Source organism: Spea bombifrons, chromosome 1, assembly GCF_027358695.1.
Source record: "Spea bombifrons isolate aSpeBom1 chromosome 1, aSpeBom1.2.pri, whole genome shotgun sequence".
Lineage (NCBI taxonomy): Eukaryota > Metazoa > Chordata > Amphibia > Anura > Pelobatidae > Spea > Spea bombifrons.
The window spans coordinates 1628929-1641609 of NC_071087.1; the positions used below are offsets into that span (position 1 = coordinate 1628929).

The following is a 12681-nucleotide window of genomic DNA, read 5'->3' on the forward strand; positions in this document are numbered from 1 at the left end:
GATAGGCTGTTGTTTCACATAGATGTTTATCCCAACATTAACCCTATCTTTGGAGGAATGGCAGGACTGTTTCTAGGGAAATGTAATATTTCAATAAACTTTTTAAACAGAGTTCCTAAGTGACAGGAGCACTAAGGAGAAAAACAAAATGGCTGACAGGTTTCTTTAACTTCCCTCTACATGATGCAGAACCAATCAGGGGGTATTTATGAGGGCTCCAAGGTGGAAGAGCACCATTAAGAAAAGATCTATCAAGTAGAAGCCAGTTGTGCCAGGAGCAGGGAGCAGGCTGTGCCTCCCAAGAGAAGGTCTATGAGAGACTTTACAAGACACTTTTAACAAAAGGGTTAAATCACCCTATGTGCGCTAATGCTCTGTACCGTATCATTAAAAAAACACCCCATCAGTGCCTTCATATAGCTATTTATTTGATTTAAGATATGATTTCATGACCGTATCCGGTCGCTAACATTTACTACATTGGGAATCATTTTTTTTTTAAATCTATTAGCTTTTTTTCATTTTTTTTTCTATTGGATTATTAAATGACTGAAATGGCGTCTCATATGTCTTCTTGTTCAACCGTCAGATTAAAGTGTGAGACTCCTCTCCACGTGCCCTCGATGGTTGATTCATAGCCAAATACAGTGCGGACCTTGGCCCGATAGGGTACTTCCATTTCTGCTTTCACGACTGACGCTATAATACGGATGGACTTCCCACCTGGTACCTCCACATCGGTGCTTGTTGAAAAGGAGACCTGAGGGGCATAAAAAAAACAACCCACATATTTAATGACGCATTTGACTCTTTGAGTTTTGCTTATAAACTTATACCAGGGCTTGACAAATTTGTTGTGAATCCAGGCGCCAGCTAAAAAAGTTAGGAGCCAGGATTTTTTTTTAAACTTAACAGTTGGTGAGGAGTGATATTTTTATATTATATATTTTTTAACGCTTTCAATGCTGATGTTCCATTGGAGCACAGCATTGACTGATATTTAGTCCCCACAAGCTTGTGGGGACAAATGTTAACCTCTGCAATGCAGGGAATTGAAGGGGTTAACGCTACACTGTCGATCTCATGGATCGATCAGGCAGCAGGGGGGTGTTGTGTCAGGTCCCCACACTCATGTGCAAACCGAAGAACCCTCTCCCCCTGTCCCTGAAGCTGCCTCTGGCAGCTGGGACGCAATTGCTGGTCTATAGACTCTCTGATGACTGTTGTAGGCTTCCATGCCTACAGGAGTCATCAAAGGGCTTGTGGGGGGGCTCGTTTTTGCTGTTGCTTGCCAGCAGCAGAGCCCCGTACAAAACGGGAATTAACCCCTAAAATGCGGCATTGAAGGGGTTAACGCTGCCCTGTCGCTCTCATGGAGCGATCAGGCAGCAGAGGGATGTTGTGTCAGGTCCCCACACTTCAACACTGAACCCCCTTTCCTGAAGCTGCCTGTGGCAGCTGAAAACACTATTGCAGGTTTTCCTGCAATCGCGGTTTCAGCCTACAGGATCACTCCGTGGGAGTGATCTCAGGCTCGGGGGCGGGTTTTGAGTGGCTGTGCTGTCTCCCCAGACTCCACATTTTTTTGTGGATGTAAGAGGCTGACAAACTCCTAGGCGCCAGGACAAAATTCTGAGTCGCCATGGCGACCTGGGATTTGTCGAGCCCTGACTTATACGCTGAATGTAATTAGTAGTTTGTACAGTTCCTCTTTATTCATTAACCACTTTCTTACAGAAATGTGCTACCAGCTGAGAGTTATTAGGATAATATAAAAGAAGGGATTAATATACAGTATATTATAAAGGTGGGGAGTCAAGGCATATGGCAGCTCTGCTACTGGTGATGCAGGTGCCTATCTGATAATGAGCCTCTGTCAGCAAAAGGCTGCATTCAGACAAGCCTGTGGAAGTTAGCAGAGATGGATCAATTCAACCAGACCCATAGAGCTTCTCAGGCAACATCAGAACATACATAAAGCTTCTTCAGAGAAGCCGCGCCATCTTAGTTGCTAAAACCTCCCTGTCACTGATACGACCAGCACACTACCTCTCACCCTGTCTCTCTTCTTAACGTTTGTTCTCACTCCAGTCCCTCAAGATTGTAAGCTTGCGAGCCGAGCTCTCTCCACCTAATGTATCGGTTTGTCTTAGTCTGTCAATTCTAGCCTTGTCATACCCCATGAATATATGTATTGTAAGAAGCGCTTAATAATAATAATAATAATAATAGTAATAAGTATTATTATTAATTATTGCTTCCACTCCCCAGCACTCAAAAAACTCTTGTGGGCAGGAATTAGTCAACAAAAACAGAGATGATCATATGATAAAATTAATATTTGATGGGTACGCAAGGATAGAGCTGCCATAAAACTACTCAACCTTTACCTCCAGCACAGGCCCCAAAATGCTGGAGGCCTTAGGCCAGTTCATTGTCTGCCTTATGGAAAATACAGCCATGAGCATATTTTTATGACCTCATACCTCAGTTTCATTGCTCTTTGTGAAATTCCATGTGTTGGTTGTGCTCACATCGACAGTAATTTTTATTCCTTCTTCAGTAATTTTTGGAATTCCTGCTTTAAATGTGATTTCAGTACCAGCTGATGCTGTGAGCCCGTAGTCATGCGAAAATGAACTTGACTCCCTCATGGTTTTCTGAAACCTTAAGAAATAAATATATTTAGAACTGTTAAACATTTACAAATTGTGTGGTATTAACCATTCGACTCATATACTGTCTCTCAACTCGAAATGTGTGCATTGTCTAGTGCATAATAACCTTAACTCTGGATAAAACAGTTCCCGCCGTTGCAAAATGAGAACCCCATCAAATATCACTATGATTCATTCTGTTTACCTTGTAAAATGAAATGAATGCAATATACCTTGTCAATTAAAAAAAGACTTAAAGCAAACTGCTTTCAATGAAAATTGATTTGAACCAATAGAAAGAGGTATCTGGCACCCACAGTGATATTAAAGAACACGTTTGTAAGTAGTATGAAGATAACAGTGTGCGTGCACCAGCATTGTCGCCTACCCAAAGGTCCCCTTCAGTTATCCACAGTCTGAGTGTCTACTATTCTTCACAGCTGCTTTGTCGTCCACCATTTACAGTGGACACCAGGCTATTATTCCCATCTATAGCAGCCAAGAGACTGACCAGCAAAGACGTCCGAACCAGATGACCTCTGAAGCTACATGGTCAAGGAATATGTCCTACAACCAATCTCAACAATGGTTGTATAACTAATTGGTCGCTCATTTTATATCTAGTCTTCTGTTGAAGACAATAACATTTAGGGTAATATCATATTTGTAGGGCTGCAACTAACGATTATTTTCATAATTGATTAGTTGGCCGATTATTTTTTCGATTATTCGGATTAAAAAAATCAATGTAGATTTTTCATTTATTTAAAATAATTTAATAAACAAATGATGTTAAATACAAACAGCAGAATAAAAAAAACTTTGATAAAATGCCACATTGCCTCCCACATATGCCACTCCACGCTGCCTCCCACATATACCACTCCACGCTGCCTCCCACATATGCCACTGTGCCTGATACACCACTCCATCCTCCCCATACATGCCACACTGTCTCCCAGACATGCCACGCTGCCCTCCCCAGATATGCCACTCCACTCTACCCCCAGATATGCCACTGTGGCCCCAGATATGCCTTATATACCGTATATGCCTTATACCCCCAGATATGTCACTGCGTCATCCCCAGGAATGCCTTATACCCCCCTGATATCTCATAGTCCCCTCATAGGGTCACAGACCCGTTTGCATCACACTGACACCATACTTTTATAAATAAGTACTGGGTTAATCTTCACTGCCCCCAGGATTTAGATTCCCCTTAGTTTGCCCCCCTTTACCTCTAACTGCGCCTTAAGTTAACTTTATTAAATTAATTAAATTAACCCTCAGTCCTCATCATTAAATTAACCCTAAACACCCTATTAACCACAACTACCCTTAAATTAACCCTAAACACCCCATTAGCCACAGCATCCCCTAAATTAACCCTAATGACCCCATCAACCACAGCATCCCCTAAATTAACCCTAAAGACCCCATCAACCACAACAGCCCCTAAATTAACCCTAAACACACCATTAACCACAACTGCCTCAAATTAACCCCAATTAACCACAGCTGCTCCTAAATTAACCCTAAACACCCTATTAACCATAACTGCCCCTAAATTAACCCTAAACATCCCATTAACCATAGCTGCCCCTAAATTAACCCCTACCTCCCCTAACTTTCAGCAGCCCAAATATTAATTTTATACTTACAGTTAGATGAGTGTCACAGCCATGTGGTTCTGGCCTTCTGGGAGAAGGAAGGGGCGGGGCCAGTTGTCACAGTGATTACAGGGAGGGACTGGTAAGTAGGAGCTGCCGCTGTGAGTCACTCAAACGGATTATATAATTAGGGGTATTTTTCAGAGCGTTTGCTCTAAAAAAACCCTCATTTTATAATCGATAAAAATCGATTCAACTAATCGATAATGAAATTCGTTGGCAACGATTTTCATTATCGATTATTATCAATTTTATTGATTTGTTGTTGCAGCCCTACATATTTGTCTCCCAATTAAGGAAACTTTTTTTTTAATAAATGATGCTTATGGGTTTTAGTTCCTTACATTTTTTTTACTCTTAGTCATTCTGCTAGAAAACTACTTGGTGTCTGTCTCACCCAATAAAGATACAAATTTCCAAGCCAGCTACCCATGATTAAAAAAATATTACTCCACCTAAATATATTTTTGTAGTTTCACTTCAATACTTTTCTTGTTGATGGCTAACTCAACAATATAAAAAATAAATAATGATTACTCATCCAATAAAATGTGTACTTTATATCCCAGGACCCCCAATAAGATTATCTTTGTGTTGGCTCACAAGTCCCCTCAAAACATTCAGTGTACAACAATGTAACGAAGAAAAAAGTATTAATCACTTACGTAAAGGTGTGTTTTAATGGAACTGAGCTCTTTGAGTTCCGATAAGTTTCATCCTTAACGATTTCAAGGCTTTGTGAAACGGTTTTACCCAAATCAGGCAGGAATTCGAAGCTTATCATTTTCTGGATTGTTTTATCTGAAGTGAAAGCAAGTAATCGAAAACTTGTATATCCTATTCCTACATTAACTCCAGAATATATGCCACTTCCTTCGACTGGCGGATCTGCATAGTATATCTTCCCCTCATCGGTCTCAACACACCACATTTTTCCATCTGGAGTGAAAGCCATAAAATGGGCATATCTACGCCACCCTGAACTACCAATTACGGCGCTTGTTTCACGCCATTCGTCATAGACTGAGGTTGGTGGACTTCTCTTTAACAGCTTGCCATCGTTGACCACCGCATGCATCATGCCTTTTGGGTCAAAGAAAACAATATCAAAACTTTCCCACCCTCCATCCCCTATCTTGGTGGCTGTTCCATAAAACCAGGAGACATGTTCATTATCTGGAGCTGGGCCTTTGTAAAGCATCCCATCAGTTGTTACCACGTAGAGTTCCCCATTGGGATGGAAGAAGAGAAGCCGAGAATCATTCCAGTCAACTTTACCCACTCTTTTGGCAGAAGAGAACCAGTCCTCATGCCCAGCTGAAGGCATAGGTCCCACGTACAGATCATTACCACGGACAGCATACAGATCCCCTTTAGGACTGAAAGCAATTTTACTGACGCCTTGAAATTTCCCTAAAACAGCTGCTCTTTCAGCATAGCTTTCCTTGAAATGTTTTGGTGGCAGCCCAGCTCGGACTGTATCATCTTCATGCACAGTAAACAAAATAGTCTCTGAAATACAGTGAAAACATAACATCTTTATAAGTTTTCCTGTTTTTGGGTCATACTTCAGTTACCAAATGTCAGCATAGGTGTGCTCTGATTAAAAAGTTTTTCAATAAAAACAAATAAAAATGTATTGTGTTAATGTGTTTTTTTTTTAACCCCTACTTAAATCTAACTCTAATTCCTCACTAACTAATTCCCATCATACTAACTATACAGTATAAACTGAAAAGGACATTTTAAAAACACTAAAAACCTGGGGTTTGGGACCCAGGAAAATGCAGGTTTTTTTTTACTGTTCTCTATGTGTCTCCAGCTCCTGATCATAGTGAGAATGAGAGATGCAGAGAATAGAGACAAGGGCAGTGTTTATAAATGTATATTGGACCTGTACTTCTAGCAGTAGTATGCATGGGGGGGCAGGGAAGGTGTCTGCCCCAGATGTCACTGATTAGTGGAATGCCACTAGGACAAGCCCCAAGACTATACTGCCCACTGGTGGCGGAACAGAGCCAAAATCAAGGGAGCGCAAAGTCTGTATGCCAGCGCTCAGCACTGAAGCCACACCGACTACCCTTATTCAGAAGTTATCTATGTGATAGAACCCTCCATCACTGGGACCACTGGAGAGGCCTGACAGCCAGCCTCCTCCCTATTGACTATGGGCCCTGGGTTTGTAAAGACTTCTGTGGCTACCCCCAGCAGTATCATCTCATCACTGTTTGAGGGGATTATCTCCGGCAGACAGCCAGGATCTGCAACCAGGGAGTGACCGCCATTGTTTTAGTTTAATATCAGACCCCTCCACCCCATGGTGCATTATTATGTTGTCCCCTTCCCCCCAGTTCCACTACTACAGACATTTACCCCGGCCATCCCTGGAACTGATTTGGGCCAGTAATAGGTAGTGGAGGTTGGGAGACCCTATTGTACTGTTAATCCCATTACTGCCCCTGATGTCTCTGGGAGACAGATTAAGGGGGCGGTTTGTATCCCAATATCTTGTTTTATGTAAATGTGTGTTTTGCTGGAAATATCCAGCCCTGTGTGTAAGAAATGAAGCAGTCTTTGTTTGGTTTTACCCTACACTGAGTCTCGGCGAGTGACTGGGAAACCGGGAAAAGAGTGTGTGTGTCCCAGGCTAAGGGAGCACAAGTCAGCAGAGGGAATCGGTCAGACTAGCCAGCTCCATGACAATCCAGATCAGAAATGAAAGAAGAGGAAGAAGAGGAGGAAGAGAAGCTGCGGAAAAGGAGACAGGTATGCGGGAAAGGTAGGGAGACATTGAGAGTGTGGGGGTACTGAGAGAAAGTTTCCACCAGTGAGGTAAGATGTGGGAGAAGTGAGTGTGTGTATAAGTGTGTGTGAGCATGAATGTGTAAATTTGTGAGCATGGATGTATTACTGTGTGTGAGCATGGGTGTTTGTGTGTGATAATAGGTATGTAGGTGTAGGTGTGTATGAACATAGGTATCTATGTGTAGGTGTGAACATGGGTATATATGTGTGAGCCTGGATGTGTATATGTTTGTGTGTGAGCATGAATGTGTAAGTATGTTTTAGTATAGATGTGTATGTGTCAGTGTTTGTGAGCATGACTGTGTATTTGTGAGCATGAGTGTGTATATGTAAGTGGATGTGTGAGTGTGCATACCAGCATGGGTAAATGTATATGGGTAGAAGTGAGAGCATGAATGTGTTTGTGTAAGCATGGATGTGTATGTGAATGTGTGTGTGAACTGGTACGTTTAGCTTCATTTGAAGAAAGTAAGGAGTTTTGTGAAAAAATGGAAACTATGTAAAATAAAAAACTATCAAATATAAAAACAGTATTATACAGTAAAAAAGCCCCATAGTTGAGCTAAAATTCTAAAGCACCATAATAAGTTAACATTCTTACCGGGTTCCGTCATTTCTGTATAGTCAAAACTCCCTGTCTGTCTGTCAGCTGCTCTGCGAGAGTCACTGTTTCAGAAGCATTTACCACATTGATAATTTTTCCTTTTATATCCTTGATTTGTTATTTATTTTATTCTTAATCTTTCCCATGAACACTAAATATGCCCAGAAAACATATCAGCTATTGAATAAACTTCAGTGTCCTGGATTTATTTATTTAGCAAGAGTGTGATCTTTATCGAGGCAATCACTGTTTGGTTTATTTTAATCAGTTTTTGAGCACAAAGATTAGACCCTGTGTTTTATGAGAAATAGTTATTTTCTAAAAATTTGGGGTGTAAAAACAGGGTCTTATACAGTGGTTGTAGATTTTTTTTCGTTTACCTTTGTGTTGCACAGCAGTGTCTCTTGTTCGGTCGAGGAGACACAGGAATTCAGTGGAGTCACGTGAATGTACATCACGTCACATGACTCCGTTCAGTTCCTGCTCTCTGGCGGGACAAGAGAAGTTCACTCAGAGTCCGAGCAACGCAGAGGGAAATCTACGAGCGGCACCAGAGGATCTGTAGTCCAGGTAAGGGTGGGGGAGGGTGTATGAGTCTGCGTGAATGAAGGAATGAATGAATATGTGTGTGTGTTATAGCATGGATGTGTAAGTAGGGGGGGCAGGGCACAGGGAGGCTGAAAGTGATGTACATGTGTTGGCTGCTTGTGCATGATAGGAGTGTGATTGCTATATTAAATTTACATGATTGCTAACAGCAATAACACTCCTATCATGCCCAGTCATACCAAGATTCCAGCACAGCCAACATCACACCCATCCTGGAACCTGGGCATGATAGAAGTGTAGTTTTCGGGCCCCAAAATGAAGGTGCGTCTTATACATGGCGAAATACAGTATTTTATATACATACAGAATTGAGAATACATCACAAAATGGGGCCCAATGGATGCAATTAGCATACCAATAAAATGGAACAATTCCATTTAGCATTTCAGTGCTGTTAGTACACAACAGGGGGGTCTAGCTGATAATCCTCTTTATTTGGTGCCCTGGATGCCAGGTGGTGGGCTGTAGAATGAACTCCCACTGCTTTCCTCACCTTCAGCACCACCTTCATTCTACCCTTCAATATGTGGGTTGTATAAACTCAAGGAGCAGAATCAGTTACTGTTAGAAATACTTTATCTGCTAGTTCATAACAGGCAGTATATGTGTCCTGCAAACAGTGCTGCTCTTAGTAGCAGTTCAATGTGAACTCGCCTGTGCTCGCCTGTAACTCACTATAGGTAAAGGCCTCTCTTCTAGCATGTGCCTACATTTCTGCAAACCACTTGCCGCTGGGAACATGACATCATATTCCTGTGCTCTCCAATAGCAGGTGGAGCAAAGGCCTACAGGGGGAGCATTGGGGGAGAGGTCTGCATCAGCAGCTGTTTGGGCCTCCACCTCTGGACTATAGTGGCTATTAAAAGGGGTCAACTGGCAGCTGTCGTGGGCTCCTAAGCTTAGCATGGGCTGAGGGCAACACCCACCCTTGCTATGTTCAGCGTACTGCTCTGCATAGTCTAATAATTGGTAAAAAGAGACAGATGTGCTTCAAAGATCTCTAGATTACCGCTTATTATTACTATTATTATCATAAAGAGTAATCACATACTGATTATGAGACATCACAGATACAGTAACAGATTATGGATAATGACTAAAATATATTGTGTCCCTCCTTCTTAGATATAGATCCTATAGAAATTTAATGGCGGCAACATCAAGTATCTCCCAGAAAAGATTTAAATTGCCTAGGAGAAGTTCACTTACAGTTGATACTGTCCTTCTGGTTCTGACCCGGCCTGCCTGACTACGCCTGCTCTGCCTGAAGGCTCCCTGCCGTGTGCCCTGTGCCCTGCCGTGTGTCCAGTGCCCTGAGTCTGAGGACCTTCCAGCCGCGTGTCCGTTTCCCTGTCTGAGCACCTTCCTTCCGAGGCGCCTGTCCCCTATCTAAGTCCGAGGCGCCCGTCCCCTATTTGTGTTTCTGCCGCATTAACATTCCAGCCACAGCACCCTATCAAGAGACTTACAGCCTCTACTTGCTAGCTTCTCCAATACAGACCATATAGCAGGGCTCGACAAATCCCAGGCGATTCAGAATTTTGTCCTGGCGCCTAGGAGTTTGTCAGCCTCTTACATCCACAAAACGGGGGCGCTGCTGCTGCTGTCTGCCCAGGAGTCTGGGCAGACAGCACAGCCACTCAGAGCCCAAGCCTGAGATCACTCCCACCGAGTGATCCTGTAGGCTGAAACCGCGATTGCAGGAAAACCTGCAATAGCGTTTTCAGCTGCCACAGGCAGCTTCAGGAAAGGGTGTTCAGTGTTGATTGGGTCCCCACACAAGTGTGGGGACCTGACACAACACCCCCTGCTGCCTGATCGCTCCATGAGAGCGACAGGGCAGCGTTAACCCCTTCAATGCCGTGATTGCGGCATTTAGGGTTAATTCCCGTTTTGTAAGGGGCTCTGCTGCTGGTGGTCTGCCTGGAAGCAGACCAGCAACAGCAAAAACGAGCCCCCATAAGCCCTTTGATGATTCCTGTAGGCATGGAAGCCTACAGCAGTCATCAGAGACTCCCCCCTGCAATGGCTGGTCTATAGACCAGCAATTGCTTCCCAGCTGCCAGAGGCAGCTTCAGGGACAGGGGGAGAGGGTTCTTCGGTCTCCACATGAGTGTGGAGACCAGCCCCAACCCTCCCCTGCTGCCTGATCACTCCATGAGAGCGACAGTGCAGCGTTAACCCCTTCAATTCCACAATTGTGTATAACACATTCGTGGCATTGCAGGGGTTAACATTTAAACATTATTAAAAAAATAATAAAAAAAAAAAAAACAAAAACAGCACTGACCTGAAAGTCCAGGGTGCTTCCAGGTCAAATGCTGTGAGTTTAGTAACTGGGCTGATGATGATCAGATCACTCCTAACCAACTGTTAGTTTAAAAAAAAATCCTGGCTCCTAACTTTTTTAGCTGGCGCCTAGATTCACAACAAATTTGTCAAGCCCTGCCATATAGTATTACTATTCAGCCTCTGGTGTGTTTCATTTCACCTGTCTGTACCTTCCTTCTGGTATTAATGCATCGTGGGGTACAAACTGAGCCTCTGAAATCCCCTGCAACTGGAGCCCTGACCTGCTTAACTGAGTCCTGACATATTCATACTCACTCTCTCACACTCTTATCCTGGTTCACTCTCTCACACTCTCTAAATGTTTCCCTACCTTCTCTGCTCACCACTTCCCCATCTTCAGCCTCTATCTTCTATATTTTATCTTCTCTTCTCTATCTAATCTTCAATCTGCTGACTTCTTTCTTCATCCCTTCATGGAGGATCGGGGGAGGACATCACCCCAAGAGCCGCCATATTGCCCTCAGTTGGTGCTTTTGGTGATGTCAATGCAAGCACCGCCATGTTGGCGGAAGTTCCCACAGGGTTATGACAATGGAGATTGAATATAGAAGATTGAAGAGAGAAGAGAAGGAAGAAGATAAAAGATGAAAAAGAATATCAGGAAGTGGTCAGCAGGGAAGGGAAACATTTAGAGTGTGAGAGAGAGAGTGAACGAGAATGAGAGTGTGAGTGAATGTGAGCTTTTTGCATAGTTTTCGTCCGATTTGTGGGGGGTCTAGCCTCTTTGCAATTTGTACGAATCTGAGGTCTGGCTACTTTTATGAATGGCTTCCAGGAAAACAAAATCAGAGAAGACGCTAATATGCAGATATGCACAGCTTGTAGGACAGAGTGGATGTGATAGAAACATTTAAATACATGACGAGAGTGGCATCATACCAGCCACCAAAAGCCATGTGTCTCAGTGTCTCCTGAACTCTGCAACAAAGATTTGTCAAACCCTACATAAGTCTGCCTGTGTGTGTGTGTGTGGGGGGGGCATTTATATAAAAATACCGTATTGGCTCGAATATAGGCCGCACTTTTTTCCCCCACTCTAAGTCTTTAAAGTGGGGATGCGGCCTATATTCGGGGTCTAGCGCCCGACGCCCGGGACATGCAGTCCCGGGCGCTGGGCAGGCAGCGGGGTTAGGATACAGATCCCCCGCAGCGGTGCAGGGGACCTGCATCCTACTGTCTGATACGCTCAGACAGCCTCCCCTGCCAGCACTTCCCACGGGGGGGGGTGCCGTTACGGGAGGTTGTCTAAGCGCATCGTCCGGACGGTCACCTGCTGCGGCGATGCGGGTAAACAGCCTCCGGGTTGCTTACCCGCATCGCCGCAGCCGGTGACCGTCCGGGCGATGCGTTTTACCTCTGCCCCCAAGACTTACCGGAGCAGACTCCCGGGTGTCTTGCGGAGCCGACAGGGGACATCTACGCAATACGCGTATACAACTTCCGGTTGTATACGCGTATTGCGTAGATGCCCCCTGCCGGCCCCGCAAGACACCCGGGAGTCTGCTCCGGTAAGTCGGGGTGGGCAGAGTGGCAGCATATCTCGGGGGGGGAGGAGGAGGACAGTGGCAGCATATCTCGGGGGGAGAGGACAGTGGCAGCATATCTCGGGGGGGGAGGACAGTGGGAGCGTATCTCGGGGGGAGAGGACAGTGGCAGCATATCTCGGGGGGGGGGACAGTGGGAGCGTATCTCGGGGGGAGAGGACAGTGGCAGCATACCTCGGGGGGGGGAGGACAGTGGGAACATACCTCGGGGGGAGAGGACAGTGGCAGCATACCTCGGGGGGGAGACAGAGTGGCAGCATTTTTTTTTTTTTTTGGTGCTTTTTTAAAGAAAAAAACGTTTTCTTTAAAAAAGCACCAAACTTTTAGGGTGCGACCTATATACGGGGGCGGCCTATATCCGAGCCAATACGGTAATATTACTGCTCCATAGCTGAGCAAAAGATCGGTCAGATTCCGCCATTTTTCTGTGTGTTCAA

At 44.3% G+C, this 12681-nt stretch overlaps 1 protein-coding gene across 1 annotated transcript; it reads right to left on the reverse strand.

Moving 5' to 3' along the window:
• Nucleotides 1-562: 562 nt before the first annotated feature.
• Nucleotides 563-9254, reverse strand: LOC128467602 (uncharacterized). Its single transcript, XM_053449277.1, has 4 exons — nt 9071-9254; nt 4996-5842; nt 2487-2667; nt 563-760 (listed from the first exon to the last, which is right to left on the reverse strand). The coding sequence occupies exons 1-4, from the start codon at nt 9252-9254 to the stop codon at nt 563-565; spliced, it is 1410 nt and encodes a 469-aa protein (XP_053305252.1).
• Between the last annotated feature and the right edge of the window lie 3427 nt (nt 9255-12681).

Coding starts and splice junctions, on each gene's coding strand:
- LOC128467602 (XM_053449277.1), bottom strand. CDS start 9,254: ATGCTAAGCTTAGGAGCCCACGACAGCTGCCAGTTGACCCCTTTTAAT. Junction 2,668..4,995: donor CCATTAAAACACACCTTTAC/GTAAGTGATTAA, acceptor TTATTTCTTAAG/GTTTCAGAAAACCATGAGGG. Junction 761..2,486: donor CAAAGAGCAATGAAACTGAG/GTATGAGGTCAT, acceptor TATGCCCCTCAG/GTCTCCTTTTCAACAAGCAC.